The sequence below is a fragment of the Heliangelus exortis genome, chromosome 9 (assembly GCF_036169615.1).
Source record: "Heliangelus exortis chromosome 9, bHelExo1.hap1, whole genome shotgun sequence".
Lineage (NCBI taxonomy): Eukaryota > Metazoa > Chordata > Aves > Apodiformes > Trochilidae > Heliangelus > Heliangelus exortis.
Window position 1 is genome coordinate 20,900,416 of NC_092430.1, and position 19,600 is coordinate 20,920,015.

The window sequence follows — 19,600 nt, forward strand, 5'->3', positions numbered from 1 at the left end:
TATTTCAAATATGACATGAACCTACTGCACATCTTTGAAAAATGCTTCTAACTGACACTAACAGCTTCAGATTGTGAAAGGATGAAAAGGTCTGTACAAGACAATGTTTGCTTCATTATCTTCTTCCATGTATTACTAGTACAATAAGCAATGCTGCTGTGCCATCTGAGGAATGAAAAACAGCAATACAGAGCTTCAAAAAGGAACAGAAAAACAGAACAGTCTTGGTGTCTCAGTGCTAGCATCAGGGTTGAGGATTATGGACTATATTTGTGCCTGTGGATGTTGCTGGGGCAATAATAATAATAATAATAATAATAATAATAATAATAATAATAATAATAATAATAATAATAATAATAATAATAATATTTATTATTAATAATAATTATTATTATTATTATTATTATTATTATTATTATTATTATTATTATTATTATTATTATTATTATTATTATTATTATTATTATTATTATTATTATTATTATTTTGGGCTCATGAGGCCAGCATGAGGATGAGTGAGGGCTTTTCACCCAGGAGCCACCAAGGATGAACAGGGGCAAAGCTTCAAAGGGGTACAGACAACTCCTGACACAAAAAGACAACAGGCAAACAATTCATTAGGAAGTTTCAAATTGGACTAAATGAAGATATACACCCTTTGTAATGGCTGATATACAGCAAAATATGCACTAAATTATCTGTGTGGGCTCTGTCACTCACTCTCAAGTCACTCAGAGCCTCTGGTAATGGTCTGCAAATGGATGTTTTTAGCCCACTGGCAATGCAATGTATTTTGGTGTACCTAAGCTACAGTGATGGAAGCTCACACCTTAGACTTCATGCTTGGCATTTATAAGACCCTGGAGAAATAGTATTTCAATCATTTTTGACAACATGCCACTGACAAATCCATTACTTTGATATTACTTTCTACATCGGCTATTTAGAAAAAAAGAATCTGCTCATCAATTGACAAATTTTGCCTGTGAAAATACACATTCAAATGGGTCTCAGCTCATCCTTTACTGGTTGATTTCAGAGCTGAAACACTTATACAGAAATAACTTAATTCAATTAGTCCATACGAGCTGCACATGTTGCATTAATTCCTTTTTTCCAAGATTTGATGATAAGTAAACAGCTTTAGGCTAGTTACATGGAGTATTGGAACAAACACCCAACAGGAACACAGACTAACAAGCTAAATTGGGCTCTTTTCCTTTCTTCTGCAATTTGTAAAACATATTTCATACTGCTAAGCTTAAAAGCCTCAAAGTTATCAGTGCACTAGTGAATCACAACTGATGTAACCTATTATTTTCTTTTAAAAAATGAGTGATCAAGGCAGGATGAGATTCTGGCACTGTGAGTTGTGTTTCATTTCCAAGAATATATTTGTATGTATATATGTTCCTCCGCGACCATAGTAACCACAGCCATAACCCAGAAAGTATGGTGTTGGGAGCTTTGCTCTGAAAATCAAGTAGCCCGTTAGGAGGCATAAATATTAATAGAGCTGTCTAATCCTACACTCTCAAATGAGGTAGTTCAGATCATGATTCCTTGCATTTAAAATTTATTCACTGCAGGGACTTGCAGAAGAAACAGAACCCACGTGTGAAGAAGTCACTGCTGTTGGGCGGGCTCTGAGCCACTGTCAATTCCTAAACAGAAAACTAAGGATCAAGTGATTTCTTTACTTATTCCACTCCCGATTCTCCTATGAGTACTAAATGTACCCAAAACTGCTTGCAACTACTTCCATGACACTGAGCATACATAATATTCCCTACAAAAACTCCACTCCCACATTTTCACATTCAGGTATTTCCAGGCAATGCAAAGGTTTTGCATAACAAAGAGCACATGTGCAGAGCACACAATACCTGTGCTTTCTTTTAGTGGTCATAGTAGTGATGATTTTCAAGCTTTCTTTATATAGCTGTCATTAAAGTAGGAAACACATGGTGCATACTGCAGAGAAATGGCTATACAGTATTTAAAAAACACAGGCAGGCAGCTAAAGCAGGATGTTCAGTCCCCCAAAGAGATGAAAAGTTACCCTGTCATTCTGGATCCCATGTAAAATTTTCATGTTTTGACTATAAAGTGAAACAGAGATCTGAAATACCAAAGAGAGTGTAAAACTCTTTAGGTATTTCCTAGGAAAAAAAAAGTTTGTCAGGAAACTCAGAAAATACCAACAAAAGAATTAATATGGTCCATAAAATGGCATTACCTACAATATAACCTAGGTTCTATTAAAACATTGAATTGGGGAGTCTGGCTTATAGGAAAACACCACAAAACTAATCAGATGCTTTTATGAAGAGTTTCTAAAACCAGCCCTAGCAAACAGGGACATTTCTGCTTGCATGCTTACCCAAAACAGTATTACAACCTCTGACCTACACATACACCAAGAAGATGAAAGCAGATGATCTTTATGTACTGAATCAATAAACTGAAGATGAAGTACACTGAATTATAGCCACCCATGTTTAACAAAAAGTCTGCTATATCCTTTATCTCCTTGTCACTCAGCTCCAGCCTCTCAGTCTGTAGCCTCTGGGGTGTGTACATCAAAATCCCACCAAGGGCTGGTAACACTTACATGTCATTACCATCTCTGGCATCACCCATGGGTAGAATTCCTTTCATTTCTGCATCTATCTTCATCAGATCACTCCCTGTTCTTTAAAATTTTGAATTCTCTCCAGTCCCTCAGCTGACAATTAAGTATAGATACTAATTCAGTTATCTAATTCAGTCTGTTTCATGCAATAAGAATCAAACAAAATATACGATCGCATATGGTTGTTGGTTCAGTCACTTTTAATTTATATATTCTTTACTGATTAAAAAGATTATGTATAAATCTGCCTCTAATTTTCATGTTTCCCCTTTCCAGTAATTTTCATCACTAAAACTAGTGACATTACTGCAACCTGAAAACCCAGCAAGGGAGACAATATTGGGCCTTTCTTCTTTCTCAAACAAAACTAATGCTATTTCCAAGCTGCTGTTACTGCTAAGATGCAGTGACTGCTGCAACGTATTCTGCAGCCTGATTCCTTTTGCTACTAGGTATGGAGATAGTCCAAGCCAAGGAGAATCTTAGGTTACACACAGGTGAAGCAGAGTGTGAGTTATTCAGGGAACAAAGATTACTACAGCTATGGCAACTGCCAAGCTGAAGGTATTCAGGAGTTCTCTGCTCTTGTCAACAAGAAAAGGTAGGTTTCTGCTGCTTTTTATTCCGCTGTGCGTGCAGTGAATTTATCTGGAAAGGTACCTACTGAATTTCAAATAACTCTCTCTCTATTCTCCTCCAGGCTCACAGGACAATAAACACAATTTTCTCATCTGCTGGGCTCCCCCGCTCTTTATTTTCGCTATTTTCCTGCTTCTTTTTGTTTTAATATTCTCTCCTAGGAAAAGATGCTTTCTCAAAACAATGATGAAGATCTGCATCTTTATTTATGACTTTGTGAATCAGTGTCTGGGTGATAGGAAGTGAAAGTTGCTCAGCTAATCACACACGCTTGATGAACTGCCTGATAAGTGCTGCAGCACTGCACATTAATTGAAGGCATATAAATGACAGCACTTACTCTGACTTGAATGATGTGTGAAGAAGTGATGTTGCTCACAGTGCCCTGTTTGTCTTTGTTTTTTGGGAATCCAGCTTAAACAATTGTCTTTTTTACAGCACTGAGTAAAAATTACCCGACAGAAAACATTACAAGTTGCCTCCAAGGCTGACAATTAAAAAATAATTTGCCTTCAGTCACTGAAAGTGTATTTATACATCAAAAAAGCATGCATTGAACAGCTGCAATTAACAATTAATAATTAACTAACCGTCAGTAGGAGCTGTAACACCAAAAACCTTGGAAAATAAGGCCACCTTCATTTAGAGGCCTAGATGTGTCTCAAACAAATCTAATACAGAGTTGAACTTTGCCCAACTCTGAACAAATTCCTGCTATAGCACTTTCCTAAAATGTATTTGTTCTGGAATAACGGGGACATACAGCAACTGCTATGAAAAATATGGCTTAAAACCCATATCTATGTCCACATTGCTCCTTGTTAACCTAAGAAATATCCTAGATTCAAATACAGTCCAGCTATTAAATAACACATTATTTTTATGAAAACAACAAAGAAAAATAGTTTGATGTAAACCAGTATAAAATTAATACTTTAAAGTAGCATCAAATACCTACTTTAAATCAGCACCAAAATATTTCTTCTATCTCCCACACCAATTGCTTCAGGAATTTGCAAAAGTTCACAATGAAATCTGCAAATTCTTCCCTACTATCTAACACAGTAAGGTAGTAGCCAAGTTTCCAAAGCTTCCAAAAGCAGCCTAGTTTCCTGAGTACCATGTCACAATATTTTAACATCTCCTTACACCCCTATTAAGAGCTTTCTGGTTTTACAAAGAGAGCTGTAATCACAGAGCAAAGGAAATCAACGCTCACTTTTAGAGGCGTGCAAAAGAAGAAAAGTGTTTCACATCTACCTTTCAGGAAAATTAGCACTGTTCCAAGAAAGGAAGGCATATCATGCAGTAACTCAATGCAGATTTTCAGCTTCACTTTGCTGTAATACATCACAGCCATTGTGCTACACCACTGGGATAGAGAGGTGTGGAGCTGTGCCAGCAACTTCACTGGCAATAGGAGCAGACCCCGGGCGTATGAGCTGCCTCCTGTGCACACATACACAACACACTGTAACTACTTACAAGTGTCCAACACTCCTCCAAACCAACAGACCAAGACAAAGAAGCTGCCAATAAGGTCACCATGAGATATTGCAAGAGAGACGATCAGGTGCAACCAAGTTCAGGCTCTACAAATGTTATCTTCTCCTCTGCTGTAAACAGTCCTCTCTTTAAATACCTTTCTGGCCTCATTTGAACAGTCCCTAGCAGTTCACAGCATCAGCAAATCAGCCTCTTTCAACTCTATTACTTGTCCTTCCTTGGCAAGGTTTTGATCCTTCCCCCGCTTGTTGGTGTTTGGTTTTTTATTTTTTGTCCACTTTATACATACCTCCTTTTCTACAAATTTTCTTGCCGGGCTTTCTGGCACATTCCTTGGATATTCTTTTGACTGAAAAATGAATAGAAGACTAGAAAATAACATGGAGCTCCATCACAGACAGTAGGAGCATGCAACACCACTATCTAACTCAAATATGACCTGCTTGATTAGGTGACTCTCAACTTGTTGTGCCTGCACATGCAATGGATAAGATGTTGATGCATCTTCCCAGAAGTCAGCGGGTGGCAATGAGAATTAGGTACCAACTTTGGCCTAAAATTACACGTGCTGTGGGAGGAAAAAAATGAGTGTAGACAGAAAGAAAACCAAAACCATAAACCAAGGACGGATGCATACACAGAAAAGCAGCGTGCAGACACGTAATACACTGGCATGCAAACAAAGGAAGCCATGCGTGCTACCAGTACAGGTGAATTAATATTGTTAGAACGTAGAACAGGAAAATAAAAACATCTCCCTGTTTTGCCTGCTATTAACTCACCATCCTCCGTTGGGACGTAGATATTTAAGTAGAGGCAGTCTTCGTTCTGGTCTTGTACATAGGTGGAAACTACATCCAAGTTATTAGTAAACCACACGGGAAGCATGACTTCAGGCAACCTGCCTTCTATAATGTTCTGGGGACACACTGCAGCAAACTGAGTGGTGTTTTTGATATCTGCCCAGGGAGAGGGAGGCTCAGGAGGTTGGAAGCGGCGCTCCCCCGTTGGAGGCGCAGCGTACGGAACCCCGAGGAACTGGATAACGGGCCCCAAAATTTCATTATTAAGTTCCTTCTTAACCCCTCTTATCTTGCCAAAGTTGGTGGTCACCACCGGGTTGGTATCATCCAATTTTTGGGAGGACACAGCTGCAGCGTGGAGCAAAAATCCCAGTACAGAAAAAGCAAAAGTGGCGTTCAGTCCCACGTGGAGCAGGTGGGCTGTCGTCGCTCTCCAGACACAGTTCAGCCACGTGGATCTTGGAAAGGCCATGGTCCCACATCAGTTGTGTCACTACAACGCTGCAATCTGATTTGTATCCACTGGTGTAAAAAGAGGGCGACCGAAGGAAACAGCCCGAGTTTCCTAAATAGGTGCCTTGTCAGAAAAATCTCAAAAGGCTTTTCACGCGGTAAGTATCTTCCATTGATTTCACACTTATTGAAGCTGCATCTTCACTCAGCACTATTTATCAGACTACATCCTATTGACAATTCTGTTTTCCATAGCAGCAATATGAAGAGAGCAGCCATTTACTGCAGAATCCCCTCTTATAAATCAAATCCAGTTAGCCGCAGGTCTATATCCTGGAGAAAATGAAAATAAATCATTAGTATGAAGGAGCTAATATGAGCAGAGTGGTAACTAGATGTTTCACACATTATGTACATTCATTAATAGTTGCTAGAATCATGTAAGTAACTTTTCTGTGGTTTATGGCTCCATGAAATGGCGGCTGAAACACTGATTACTGGATTATCTATAACGTCACCTGTTGAATTTGCAGAGATTTTTCAGAAAAAAAAAAGCATTCATAGAATACACAGTTTAAAAATTGATTTTTTTAAGAGTAAGCAATGCACTGCAAGGCTACATAAGTGTTTATGCTAATATTTCATTTAACTTAACCAGCTGATAATTAATTTTCACCTTGTTTATACAAATTGACTTGTCAAAATGACTATTTCTTGAAGCAGAAGATAGTAAAATTAAGATACTGAATACACAAATGTATTTTGTTCCATTAAAGCAGATTATAAGACATAAAAATATTTTTTGTTCATCTAAAAATACAAGTTGTGATTAAAACATTGAGGCAACTGGAATACAGTTTTAAAGATAACATGATCTACTGTGCTTATCCATGATAACCTGAATTACCATACTTGATGTAGTTTTCTTATTCCAGAAGTTTCTGATAGTTGATGAAAAAACACCTACAGAGTGAAAGGTTCACATCAATAAAGGACCAAAATCTGTTCCCACTGAAGTGAATGGCAAGCTCTGAATTTGACCCAAAGTACTACTGGACTTTAGTGGGTTTTTTCAGAACTGTTTTGGAAATCAATATGAACAGTTAGGTTAGGGATGGAGCTATATACTTGAATTTTTACTTCAGAGCTATTCGAAGTACTGACTTGTGTGAAAAATGAAATGCATGATGAATGCACTCAATCCCTACACCTGTAACTTACAATATAAACAATAAATGTCCCCACAGGACAGTAGAAATCTTAACTTTCATAGGCCCACATGCTGACAGCACAGTATCCTAGAAAAATAATCAGTTAGGATCAGAGACTCTCTAATCTCAGTTCCAGATTCTATTTTCAACTACTTTAGCTCAGAGGTTGTCACACAAGGCTGTGTTCCAGCACTTCTGAAAATTGCTCACTGCATATCATTACATCCTCCATATCCATGCTAAACATATTTCCAACATGACTTACAATATCCTATTATTTAAAATGCAGTGTTATATACAACATAGCAGTGTAATCTTACACTCCCTATTAAGCATGTGGAATGCACAAGAAATGTGGTTTGCTTTGTATAGGAAACATTTTAAACCACCTGCTTTTGAAACAGCTTTGGCAGCTTTAATGAGAATTGTTTTTTTTTTTATCATGTCTATACAGACTGTGGAGAGAATTCAAAAGAATGGCTTGTCTAATAGTCAGACTACCCTGCAGTTTGGGTTATTAAAAAGGAGATTGTAAAAGCTATATAGGACAGCAGGAGATTTGGTTCACGTCTAGTGTTCCTTTAGCTCTGAACAATCTATCTCAGGAGGCAATAAGGAGATAGATGAAGCTTTTCCACAATTTTCCCTCTCCCTTTCTTTCTCTGCTAATTCTAACACCTTCAGTGTGAAACTGAATTAACAAACAGACTTATAGCCATCATTCTCCAGCTTCAAATTCTCAGCATTTTCTGGAAACTCACCAATTTAGCTGCAGAAAATAATGCTCCGAAGTTGATGCACATGCTTACATTTAGTTTAATAAACTCAGACAGAATGGCATGGCCACAGTTGTCTCTTGGAAGAGTGTTGCTTTTTTGCAATTCAGACTTTGAAGGTGGTAGGATATGGCTTGAGAAGTAGTAAAGACAGAGCACAAAGACAGGGGTGAGAGCAGAAGGCACCTACTACAACGTTGCTGCACTGTACAGAAGGTCATGGAAAGACAGAAGCTTATTCCTTAATGTTATTCAAACACTCCACAAACTTAAATCTTTTCTATTAGTCTTAAAATCTACAGGGTTTTTAAATTTCTGTGAGGGGGGGAATTACATACCCCGTGTTCTTTCTCAAACACTGAGGTTTCTCAGTTTGCAAATAGCAGGAACTTAACCTCAGTAGCTCTCATTTACATGGTCTAGGGAGGGGCTGAGGACAAACTGAATCCAGGATAGCATCACCAAACAAGAGCATCCTTCTTCATTTCCAGCTGCTGAGTTGGTTCAGTGTGGAAGATAATAATTAATTTATTAATTTAACTCTAAGAGTCTTCAACCTGTTTTCAGATCTAAGAAAACTTTTGATGCCCAAAATGCTAAATTAATGTAAATGCCAATTCAAAGCAAATCCTAGAGCTGGGCTATATTGTTAAGCTTGTCCAGCATCTGTTCAGTCATTGCAGTGAATGGCTCTTCTGTGATTGAAAGCTCTGTTTTGCCTCTTATGGACAAATTTTTATTGGAAGACAGAGACAGGAGGCTAAAATTGTAAGAATATCTTTGGCTATTCTGATTTATTAACTATTGGGTAGTAGCTAACTTCAGTGAATAGATTTATTTGCTATCTAGGGTAGTAAATTATAAAACAGAATTGGAATCCACAGATTTTCACTGAGTTTTGGATTTGATCGTTTGTTTGGTTTTTCCTTTCTTTTTAAAGGCCTAAATAAACATTTATTTTTGAGACTCAGAGAGGTCAAACATTCAAGCCTGTGCTGGCTCTCCTGAAGTTGTAACATTAAAAAACACAAACTCATGCAAATAAAAGGATTGATATAACCCAAATCTTTTGAGACTGTTATGCCAAAATATTATTGCCTGGAAAGGCAAGCAGGGAAGCCAGCCCAGAGCACATCTTACTTTTTCAGAGCCAATGTTGGACAAAATTTTCTTTGGTCTTCCAGCAGATGATCTACATGGGACTTTCCCTTGGGATCTGGATTTGAAGTGTTTGAACAGGTATCAGTGGAAAGAGAAACAATAAACAAGAGCAGAAATGATCAGAGAGATGGGCAGGAGAATAAACTAAAGAGGAATGATGATCAATTCGAGGCAAGATATAAAGCTTCCGCATTGGGATACTGTGGATCTGAGGAGGAGAAGAAGGATTTTCAGATTTTATTATTGTCTAGATGTGAGGATCACAATTGTTCCCTGTGGTAACACAAATGAATTCTACTGTAAGGGGTATTTGATAAAGCCTTTCATGGTTCTCAGAACAATCTATACCAGAAGAGAGCTTTTTTCCTATCATCCATTATTTTATTATCTTCGTTTCTGAATTTAAATTACTTTATAGCTCAGATTCTGAAATTCTTTAGGGAGGCATTTAGCATGCCAAGAAGAAAACACTCCAAGATAACTTCAGAGCATCTTCCCATTTCCAGCGACACAGGGCATCCCACCCCAGGTTACATCAGCTGCAAACTGCAGCAGCTGAACTCCTCTGTGTTACCTCTGCACAGAGCTTCAGATCTTAAGGGATGTCTTGAACTGCTTAAGGGATATCTTGAACTGCACCACCTGTCTAAAGCACCAATGGATTCGTTGAACCTTTGGTGGCACCCAAGGCTTCTGGCCATATGCCAGCTTCAGGACAGGTAAAGGCACAGCTATTGTATCCTTACAACATGGGCTGTTTTGTGTTTTAGCTAGAGGTGTACTCTGTGATTTGATATTCAAGCTGCAAAATTCCCTTCTACCGCAATTTTGCTGCTAAATCCCAACTGCACAAATATTCAGGGATTGTAAGAATTCTGAACACCACCCAATGCTCCTCCATTTCAAAACATTAATTCCTCCTATTTTGCAGAACCAACTACATTTACATCCACTTTTACTTACACAATCTCTACTTAGAACTAAGAGGCCAAAGATGCTTCATATCTCTAAAAAGAAACTTGTGTTCTAAAATAGGCTACAAAGCCAAACAGCAACCTGGCCAGCAAAACAGAAGCTTTTATACAAAAGACTCCTGACCCAGGGCGAACGCTGGGTTGGTGTGACACATCAACTGCAAACATGATCAGGCAGATCCTCAAGAGAGGCATCCTAGAATTTCTCTTCTTTCACTTTTCAAGTTAGCAAAGGGAAACCTTGTCTCAAACACAGCCTATTTTCTCTCTGTGCAGTAGTAAGGATTTCAAAAAGTGACCATGCTCTTGGGTATTTCCATAAATACTTGGTGAAGGGAAAGGATTTACATGTATTTATTTCAAGAAATTAACTAATGTGCATTTTAAAAACAGGTGTATGAAATGATTCCAGAGAGGACTAAAAGCCTGAACACAAACACACACACACCTAAGAAGAGTCCTGCTCTGGTGAGGTTTGGTTTGCTCCCAGGTGCCAAAACCCTTCCCCATCTGAGAGCAGCCACACATCTGGAGTCTTCAGAAAACAGATGCAAATCCAGCTCTCCTGAGATGCACAGACCAAGGTAGGAACCAGATATTATCCACAGTCCCAACGCCACACAAGTATGAGATGACCAGAGTTATGATACACAGGACTGCAGACAACCCAGTGCTAAGCATTTGCAAAAGCTAAAAGCTGTGTGAACGTATCACTCCCAGGTCAGAGAGATTGATTCCTCACATTTACCTCTATTTAATGTTATGTTCTGTACAGGAGACCTCAAATTAGTAAAAAGTACAATATTCAAACACAGTAGTCAATGCAGTGTAGCACAACTTAGTGAAAAGTCAAATTCAGCTCAGCAGATCTTGTAAGGCTTGTTTAAATTATCATGCATTTTTCAGCTTCACTATATTTTTGTTCTTCCCCATTAGAGGGAATATTCACTAATGCTAACTAATTATTAATTAGTATTTTCCTGATCAAAAGATCCCTTTAAATAAATTCTGCAATTTAGCTTGCCAAAATAGGAAGACTTCTGATCATAATTTCCTATTAAGCTGTTTTTGAATTAGACAAATTAAACCTATGAGAAGAAGAGAGTTGCTTAAGTCTTATTATCTTCCATTTACTCCCATCAATAAATGATTTCCTTAAAATAGTTCTGCTCCTTAGCTAAAGTAATTGTTTATGTTACCAGAGGTTGGCCACTGATTTTACTGCAGACTACAGCTGTCTGACATTTTGCACAGTAAGTAGGTAACGAAATGGTGATTTTACCCATAACAGAAAGAATGGGTAACTCTGTCGCTTATGTGTAAAGTTTTAGACAGCTAAGTAATACAGATTTAAATTAAAAATGACAGATGCACTGGCTTAGAATATAATGGGCACTGAAGTGAACCTTTATTCCTTTTAGCAGCTTACAGTTAACCCTTAAGTGGACCACATATTACACTCAGTTTTGAGTCCTGTAACTACTCAGCTGAATGATCAGATGGCCATTCTGTTGATGGCAGTAGTGTGCTTGAGGACATGAAGATTTTTTGACCTACTGTAGAAATTCAGCTGAACTCATGTCAACCAGAGGTCACACAAGAGAAGAGTATTTCCCAGATGTTCTCATCCTTGATCTTCACTGTTGAATCCACATATTGGGTATCACAAAGTCAAGTGGATTAACATTCTTTGATTAACACTTCAGAAAACGTCATGTGCTTCCCATCACTAACAGAGCATCCTAGAACATATCCAAAGGCCCCTGAAACTTAGTGTTCTTTCATTGTCACTTCCTGATGAAACATTAAGCTGGAGAACCAGTAAGAAAGATCATTACCTGATATGTATTTGGGGCCAACCCTCGGTTCACTGGGGTTAATCATATGAGAAAAGTGAATTGGATTTCGTTCGCTACCTTTAATATGATTATAATACCACCACTAATATTATCTTCAATGCTAGTTTAACAGCTAAGACAAGCTTTCATATCAGATTCCTAAGAAGGATACCATCTTTTTATTTATTGAGGCATCAGTAATTTAAGATTTAAAACAGCTAAAATACAGTTACCACCATTTCTTGAGAGAGAACGCTGAAAACAAAGATGCTTGAATGAACTCGGATTTGTGTATACATTGTTCTTCTAGCTGGATACCACACAATAAAAGCTCCAAAGCATATAATACCCTTGTTGTAGAGTTAGATCAATAAGAAGCTCTTCAATAGGATGAATTTAAAACAAAACCAAAACCAACAAAGTTCTTTGTGGCACAGAAAAAAAAAGAGCAAATGCTTTTCCTACTTGATCGCATTCTGGTCTCAATTTCATCAAGGGTAACTGAGATCAAATTCCAACCCATCATAAAATCCACAGTGGTATAAATATAATTTGTAAATCGCAAACCTGACATCTCTAACTCAGCTATGAAAGTGCTCTTGAATGGTGTTACCAGAACTTCAGAGTGCCCACTACATTTCGAGTGCAATTCTGGCATTATAGGGATTCTATCAACTTGAGAGTCCATTTCCTGTGATGTAGCATTCTGTACATCTGTGACTTGACTTGTATTTGTTCCAAGATGAATTTCATGCTTAACTTGTTTTTCTTAATTAAACTTCCTTTAGCAGTTTCTAATATGTGCATTATTAAAACTCATTAGTCCCATTCATGCCTGCCTGTCATTTTTGGCTTCACATTCATGTATTGAAAAGCACTGTTGCTTTATATAGGAAGCAAATTAAATAATAAATATGAGAACTTGAACGTTTTATGATTGTCAGTATGAGAAAGTGGCTGCAAGGCCCATAAGGTTTCACACAAGAAAAGCATTACAGCTAAAGCTAACATGCTGACACATCTCTGATCTATAAAGTCTGCAGTAATGGCAACAGTAAAGTGTTGTGCCATAGATGGGGAATTTTTCTCTCACATGAAATAGAAATAGGATATAGCACAGACTATATTTACTGTTGTAAAAAAATTTCAAATAAAATTTCCCAAAAGCTTAGAATATAACACCATTACATGCCCACGATGATTTACTCTTTCCATCTGACTTCATGTGTAGCTCCCATTATTCAGCTCCTTGTCCTGTTTTCATTTTCTACCACTATCTGGGAGAAAGATACTTATTTAAGAGCAAGCAGTCTCAGCTCTCCCTCTGATCATGTCCTGGTCATACTGACCGTGACAGGAGTATTTCCTAACCCAGCATCAGGGTCTCATGGCAACTACTTCAGGGCCCCAAATCTCTGCAGAAATAACCCATCTTCCATCCCACAGTGCCTATTTTCCACAGGTTTGAGGCTGTCAAAGTATCAGCATATCTCTACAGTAAGGTTTCTCCTAAATAAGTTGTTTCCTGCTTGCAAATACTTCTAACCCTGTGTGCCTATATAACACTTAACTGCTTTCAAGTACCTTTTTTTGGAAACTAAAAATAAACAAAAATTAAAGAACTATTAAGTTCAGATATTGAAGTTTAAAAGTTCAGACTAGATGCAATTAAATAAAAGTATAAAATGCAACATAAATGTATTCTCCTTATTAAATTCCCAGAACCAGTTCCACAGGTTGATTAGTGGCATCTCTAGGCAGGATGTGAGAGAAGAGATGTAGAAAAAACATTTTTAAATTGCCACTTAGATTCTCTGCTTGGTTAAAGGACTATGAGTCACTTGAAATATAGTATTTGTAAAATGTCCTTGATCGCTTTTATGATTTTACAGTCACATGCTGCTAATTTCCAATATTACCTTCTCTCTTACTATGATGCAAAAGACCTAACCAAGCATCAGTGGAAAGTAGCAGACTACCCAAAGGCAGCACTAAAATTGGGTATGCAGGAAACATTATAAGAAAAACAGAAGAATCCAACAAATGGGGGGAAAGGAACTCTAATTGCTTCTCTTTTGGTGGTTGCTTCTTTTATTTGCCCACAGTAGTGCAAAAAAAAAACCACCAAAAAAACCAACAACAAAAAAACATTGAGTGATGCCCACAGTAGTAGAAAAAAAAATAATAATTTTACGTTGATGTTTGCAGCCCAGATTTTTACATATTCTGATTGCCTTAAGGGTATTTCCAGTAGACATTGTGCCCCATGGTCTGACACACACTGTGTCCCTTTGCACACCTTTTAGTTTTTAGTGAAAAGTGTCAGGGCAGAGTGGGCTCACAGAAAAAACTTGAATGTGGTACTAGGTAGCCAACCAGTCACTTCTCATCTCTGGATAATACACAGCACATCATTAACTGGCAACTGATAATTATGAAAACAAAGTCTGTTGAAAACCATGGGGCAGTTGGAGAGGCAGCTGGAAACGTGGAGCTGAGTCACCAAGAAGTCAACACAATTTCCCCTTGTAACTGTGATAATTCAGAAGTCATTCTGGGGAATGCAATATCATAATTTCTCATTAAAGCCACAGGATGTGCTTTCAATATGCAATACACTGTGAAGTTTCCCCATCAGCTGCTTCTTTTTCCATCCCCTCCCTCTCTACCCTCCCAAAGCCTTCTGCCATGGCTGGGTAGCAGGGCAGGCATCCCCTCTGAGTGCAGATATTCCTGCATAATGCAGGGCTCAGGAACAGGGCTACAGTAATGGAACTATGCTTTAAGAGCAGCATTTATTCATCAGTTGGGGATCCATTTTTCATCACTACCTGTTATACTTACCAGGGGTGAATATCTGGGACTAATCAGAAATTATGCTGCTGACTAGATCAGATTGATTACCACACATCCTTTATTAAAAATAATTCACAAAGGTTTCCACTGAATCTCTGGCAAAATGTTCTCTTTTCATTATTTGTTTTCAAAGAATGTCAGTCTCTTTTGCCCTTTTTTTTCACTATTTAATTTTTAACTAGTTTCTTTTTCATGTGATTAAAAAAACATAATAAATATGACATCAAACAAATAATTCAAAGCTAGCCAAGGATCTGTAATACAGCTCCACATCTCTATTAGAAAAGAATGTATATTTGCTTTTAATAAAGAAAGGCAAGACAATCCATTACGAACTGAGACCACATCTAAGCCTCTGCTTTCTTCTCTTTTCCCCAGACTCCATTTGAACAATTAGAGTGGTTTATGCTTGTGTCTATGCCAGTGGATATTAAAAATGCAAACTGATAAAAAAATAAAACTACCACCATTACCATGTTCAAATCCTCCATTCATTTGCAAATCAATTTATCTGCCTACAGCTCTGTCCCAGTCTTTAAATAACCCTCCTCAGCAGACTGCTCCACCTCCAGCCAAATAATCCAGAGCAAACCCACTTTGTTCAGGATGTTTAAGTATCAACAGCCAGGATGTTATCTTCCTACCCTACCCTAGGAAAAGGGATAAAATAACTCAAACTGGATCAGGAGGACAGCTCTTCTCCTCACTTCTACACAACTTACTGCCTTGAACAGCCTGAGCACTCTCTGATGGTTTTCCTTGCTACTTCAGTTAATCACAAAACAGAGGTGTTCAGTCAAACACTTCTTCCCAGCACATTTAGCGTGATTATCCTCAGCCTCATTTTTCTTCTCACAGCCTGCATATGATTCACACGAAATATACAGAATAAATGGGATCTCTTTATATGTATCCGAGGGTGCCCCTCCTAATCATTTACTGCAAAACTGCTTTTGCAACGTTGGTGCAGTTAAGAAAATCAGGGCCATTTATCAGAAGTAGCTAAGAAGCAATCTACCCAGCACCGTGCACCAGGAAAAAAAACCCAAACGAACAGAAAAACAACAACAATAAAAAAAAAAATCCAGTAACCCCCCCCTCACAATCAGTATATCCAAACATGGCTACTTAGCTTTTAGCTCCCAATCTGCAAATCTAATATCCAAGATGCAAAAGTGGGCTGTGTGTTACAGCTGTTGAGCCCACACAAGTCTCTGTGCAGTCAATGGGAATCAGTATCTTTGAAAATCAGGGCCCTGAATAATGTATTTATCTTCAAATGATCATTTATATCACACATGGATCCTTCACTAGTCAGGTGCTTAAAATAAAGTACATGCAAATTTCCTAAGTATCCTTTGCTTCAATTAAGCCAGCCCTCCCAAACTTCCCCCTCCACCCCCCCCCCCCAAAAAAAAGTAGACGAAAAGGTCCCAAGGCTCACAGGGTTGCTCACCAGTAACAATGGTTTGTAGATGCACCAACAATGATGCTAAAGTAAAACCCAAACAAACTGAAAAAACGACATAGGTCTTAAGAGAGCTGGAAAAGTTATTTTAAGCATTGCCACAGATCCATGTTTTCAGATATGAATGATCTCCATGAATTTACCAGTACAGTCTGGTCCCACTAAGACTCTGGATAAATGCAGTATTGCCACAGTGGAAGGCAGTACTGGAAAAAAAAAAAAGATTTCCTAGAACAATTTCTTACACTTATGCTGGGAAAAAAACAAAACCAAAAAACCACGCTGAACCTGCTTCATTTCAAATTCACAGAACATCTAAATGTGCTAAAAACATTCACTTTGATATTTATAGCTTCTATAAGATGTATTCCCATTTTACAGGGGATTTTTAATGCCACAGTTGTTAGAACTAAACCGAACTGGCCTTGCAGAAAGCAGACCCAGTGTCAAACTACAATGATATGCCTTAAAAAGGTCAGCAAATTTACAGAAGAAAATAGCTTGGCCACATCCTGTCACCTGCAGCATCAAGAACGCAACACTTTAATCAAGCTCTATTTTGTTTTATTTGAACAATTATTATCAAGTAATTGCTCTGGAATCATATGCATCCTTAAAATGAATCTAGATAATATCCTTTCTCCTGATTCCAAGGTAACTTTCTGGCTTTAATTATAAGTCAATTAATATTAAGTAATTTGACTGATTAATTTTAATTAAACCTGCTGAAAATTGATTTTCCTTCTGCAAGTGAAGACGAGGCTCTAGTGCGACCGTCAGGAAAAGAGGAACGGGGAGGGGAGGGGGGGGTTAGAAAACCCGGTACTTAACACCCGAGCGAGAAGATGTCTGAAGAAGAAGGAGGAGGAGGGAGGGAAAAAAAAAAAAAAAAAAAAAAATCCCTCCATCAGGCATGGCAGCCCCGGGGAGGGACGCGGCGGTGTGCGGAGGCAGTGGCCGAGCCCCGGGGGCTGCACGGCCGCTCCGTTCCCGTCCCTGCTCAGCCCCGGCCCCCCGGGGCAGGAAAAGTTCGGCGGGGGCAGGAACCGGCGGGCGAACCGCGCCGGGGGCAGGTGCGGAGGATGGGGGGGGGAGTGTGGAAATACCCCCACAAATACCCCACCCACCCACTCACCCACCCACCCATCCCCGCAGAGGCTCCTGCCTCCACGCACCCCCCTCACCAGCGGCACGGCTCGGGGTGACCGCCGCAGCCCCCGCGCAGCCCCGCACCCCGAGTTGCAGCAGCTTAAATGCCATCTCCCTGCCCGCGGACACGCACACACACACGGCTGGGAACCCGGCACTGCAAACCCCACACCCCAAACGGGTTCAGCCCCGGCCCCGCAATCCCTCCAAGCCCAACCTTGTCCTGAGCCCGGCCCGACCCGACCCGGCCCGGCCGCCCCCTCTCTCCAGCCCGGTTTGGGGCTCGCCCCGCACGCCGAGAGCATCAAAGTATTTACCAGTTCACGGCCGCTTTTCTGCAATCGCAGCTGAAACTGTAATTCACCGGATTCGCCTCCTCCGGCTCTCTCCCAGCCGCTGTGAGCTGGAGCTTTCTCAATCGTGCCCCGGACACTTTCGAATTATACCGATTTTTATAGATTTTTCTCCCCTTTCCTGGGATCGGGGCGAGGGGAAGGGGGGTTGGAAATCCCCCCTCCGGAATTCAGCCTCATCCGTGCCGAGCCACCTCCATTTAAATCCGACCATCAGGCAGGCAATAGAAATGATCAAACGCTACTTCTCTCCGTCTGCAACCAGATAATCCTACTCATCCAATAGATCTCCCCCCATCCGAAATTGCCCTCCAGACGAATCCCTTTCGCTTGATGTCCGGCGGGTGATCTCGGAGCCGCGACGGTGCCCCGAGGGGTGCGTGTGTGCGTGCGGGAGGGAGGTAGGAGGGGGGGGGGGGTAATATGGGGGGTGTGAATCTTTTTTGGCTTCTGGATGCACGGTTCGCTGTAAACCACCGAGAACCCTGCTTGGCTTTTTTTTTTTTTTTTTTTTTTTCCTCCCCTATTACACGTTTCCACTCCAAATTGCTGCTGGATGAAAAATGGTACAAAGATACCCCCAGCGGCGGCGCGGCGAACAGCGCGGGTAAACCCCGGCCCCGCACCGCTCCGCACCTCCCCGACCCCCAGGGAACCCCCCCGGAGCGGCGTGGGGAGGCAGGGCAGCAGGGTTTGGGGGTGCCCCGCAGGTGGTGGGGGGTAGCACAGGCACCCTGGGGTGTCGGGGGTGGTCGGCGGGGGGGACGAGGTGGTGCCCCTGTGGGATAAAAAGGCTGCGCACACCTGCGGGCGTGCAGGAGGATGCTGCTCACTAAATGCTACCTGTGTGCAGTACTCAAACATTTCCGAGGGGTATAATTTAGTAAGGAGCCATGACTGACTTAGGCTGTCGCTGTCTGCACACGTGATATGTGTGGCTCCTTTTTTTTTTTCCCCTGCTGTTGCTCTGAATCTTTTTTAATTATTTTTCATTGCCTACTTTCTGTTTTCAATGGAGAAAAAAAAAAAAAAAAAAAGTATTCTCCCATCCCGGCCTTCATGGTTTTTTAGGGTCATGGTAGAGAATGAAAGTTGACAGCTCGAGGTATGGGGGGAGAAAGAAAGGCCAGATCAGAAGGGAGAAGGAAAATAGTCCTCTGAATTCTGAAAGGCCTATTCATTCTTTAAGAGCAGCCACAATCGCACACTAAAAGATTATAAGCATCCTGAGTTAAGACTCTTGTAGAGAGCTCATTAACATCTCCTGTTATTTTAGGAGAGACTTCCCTTCACGACGAGTTAAAAATCTGTATTTTGTTGGGTTAACATCCACCCAGTTTTAAAATATTGACACTAATCAAGCGCAGCACACCCACTCACATTTCCAAGCACACAGCCTCAGGCAAGGTCTGAAGGTGCCCCAAAATTTTGTAAGCTTTTACACCCCTCACCTGAGAGCACATCCCAGTGGAACCAAGGCCAGTCCCAGCCACGCTGGGCTGTTTACATCTCTTAGTCCCTCTGAGGAGCTGTATCTAGGTGTCCCTGGGAGGAATGAAGGCCACAGTAGCAGTTTATCCTGTGAAATTCTTGTATACTGGAGTAATTGTGCCCTGGGCATATTTTTCACCTGGTATGTATCAATAATTATTATAGTCTATGATAAATTTTCTGCCATCCTCCAGTACCCTGCAATTTAACTCTTTTGCTGCCACCAAAAGCAAATGGAAAGAAAAGGCAGAGTATACTCTGTGCTAACAGAACAATCCTGCACA

At 40.1% G+C, this 19,600-nt stretch overlaps 1 protein-coding gene across 4 annotated transcripts in view; it reads right to left on the reverse strand.

Annotated features, from left to right (window-relative positions):
* The window catches only part of NLGN1 (neuroligin 1), a 280,646-nt gene extending 262,332 nt beyond the window's left edge, over positions 1–18,314 (reverse strand). For 2 of the 4 annotated variants that reach the window (XM_071752644.1, XM_071752643.1), the window contains exons 1-2: positions 17,790–18,314; positions 5,566–6,372 (exon numbers count right to left, since the gene is read on the reverse strand). In XM_071752644.1, the coding sequence (XP_071608745.1) occupies positions 5,566–6,058 (493 nt within the window). In that variant the 5' untranslated portion in view covers positions 6,059–6,372; positions 17,790–18,314. The remainder of the gene's footprint in view (positions 1–5,565; positions 6,373–17,789) is intronic. The other 2 variants (XM_071752646.1, XM_071752645.1) reach the window with 1 other exon arrangement.
* Positions 18,315–19,600: the final 1,286 nt, after the last annotated feature.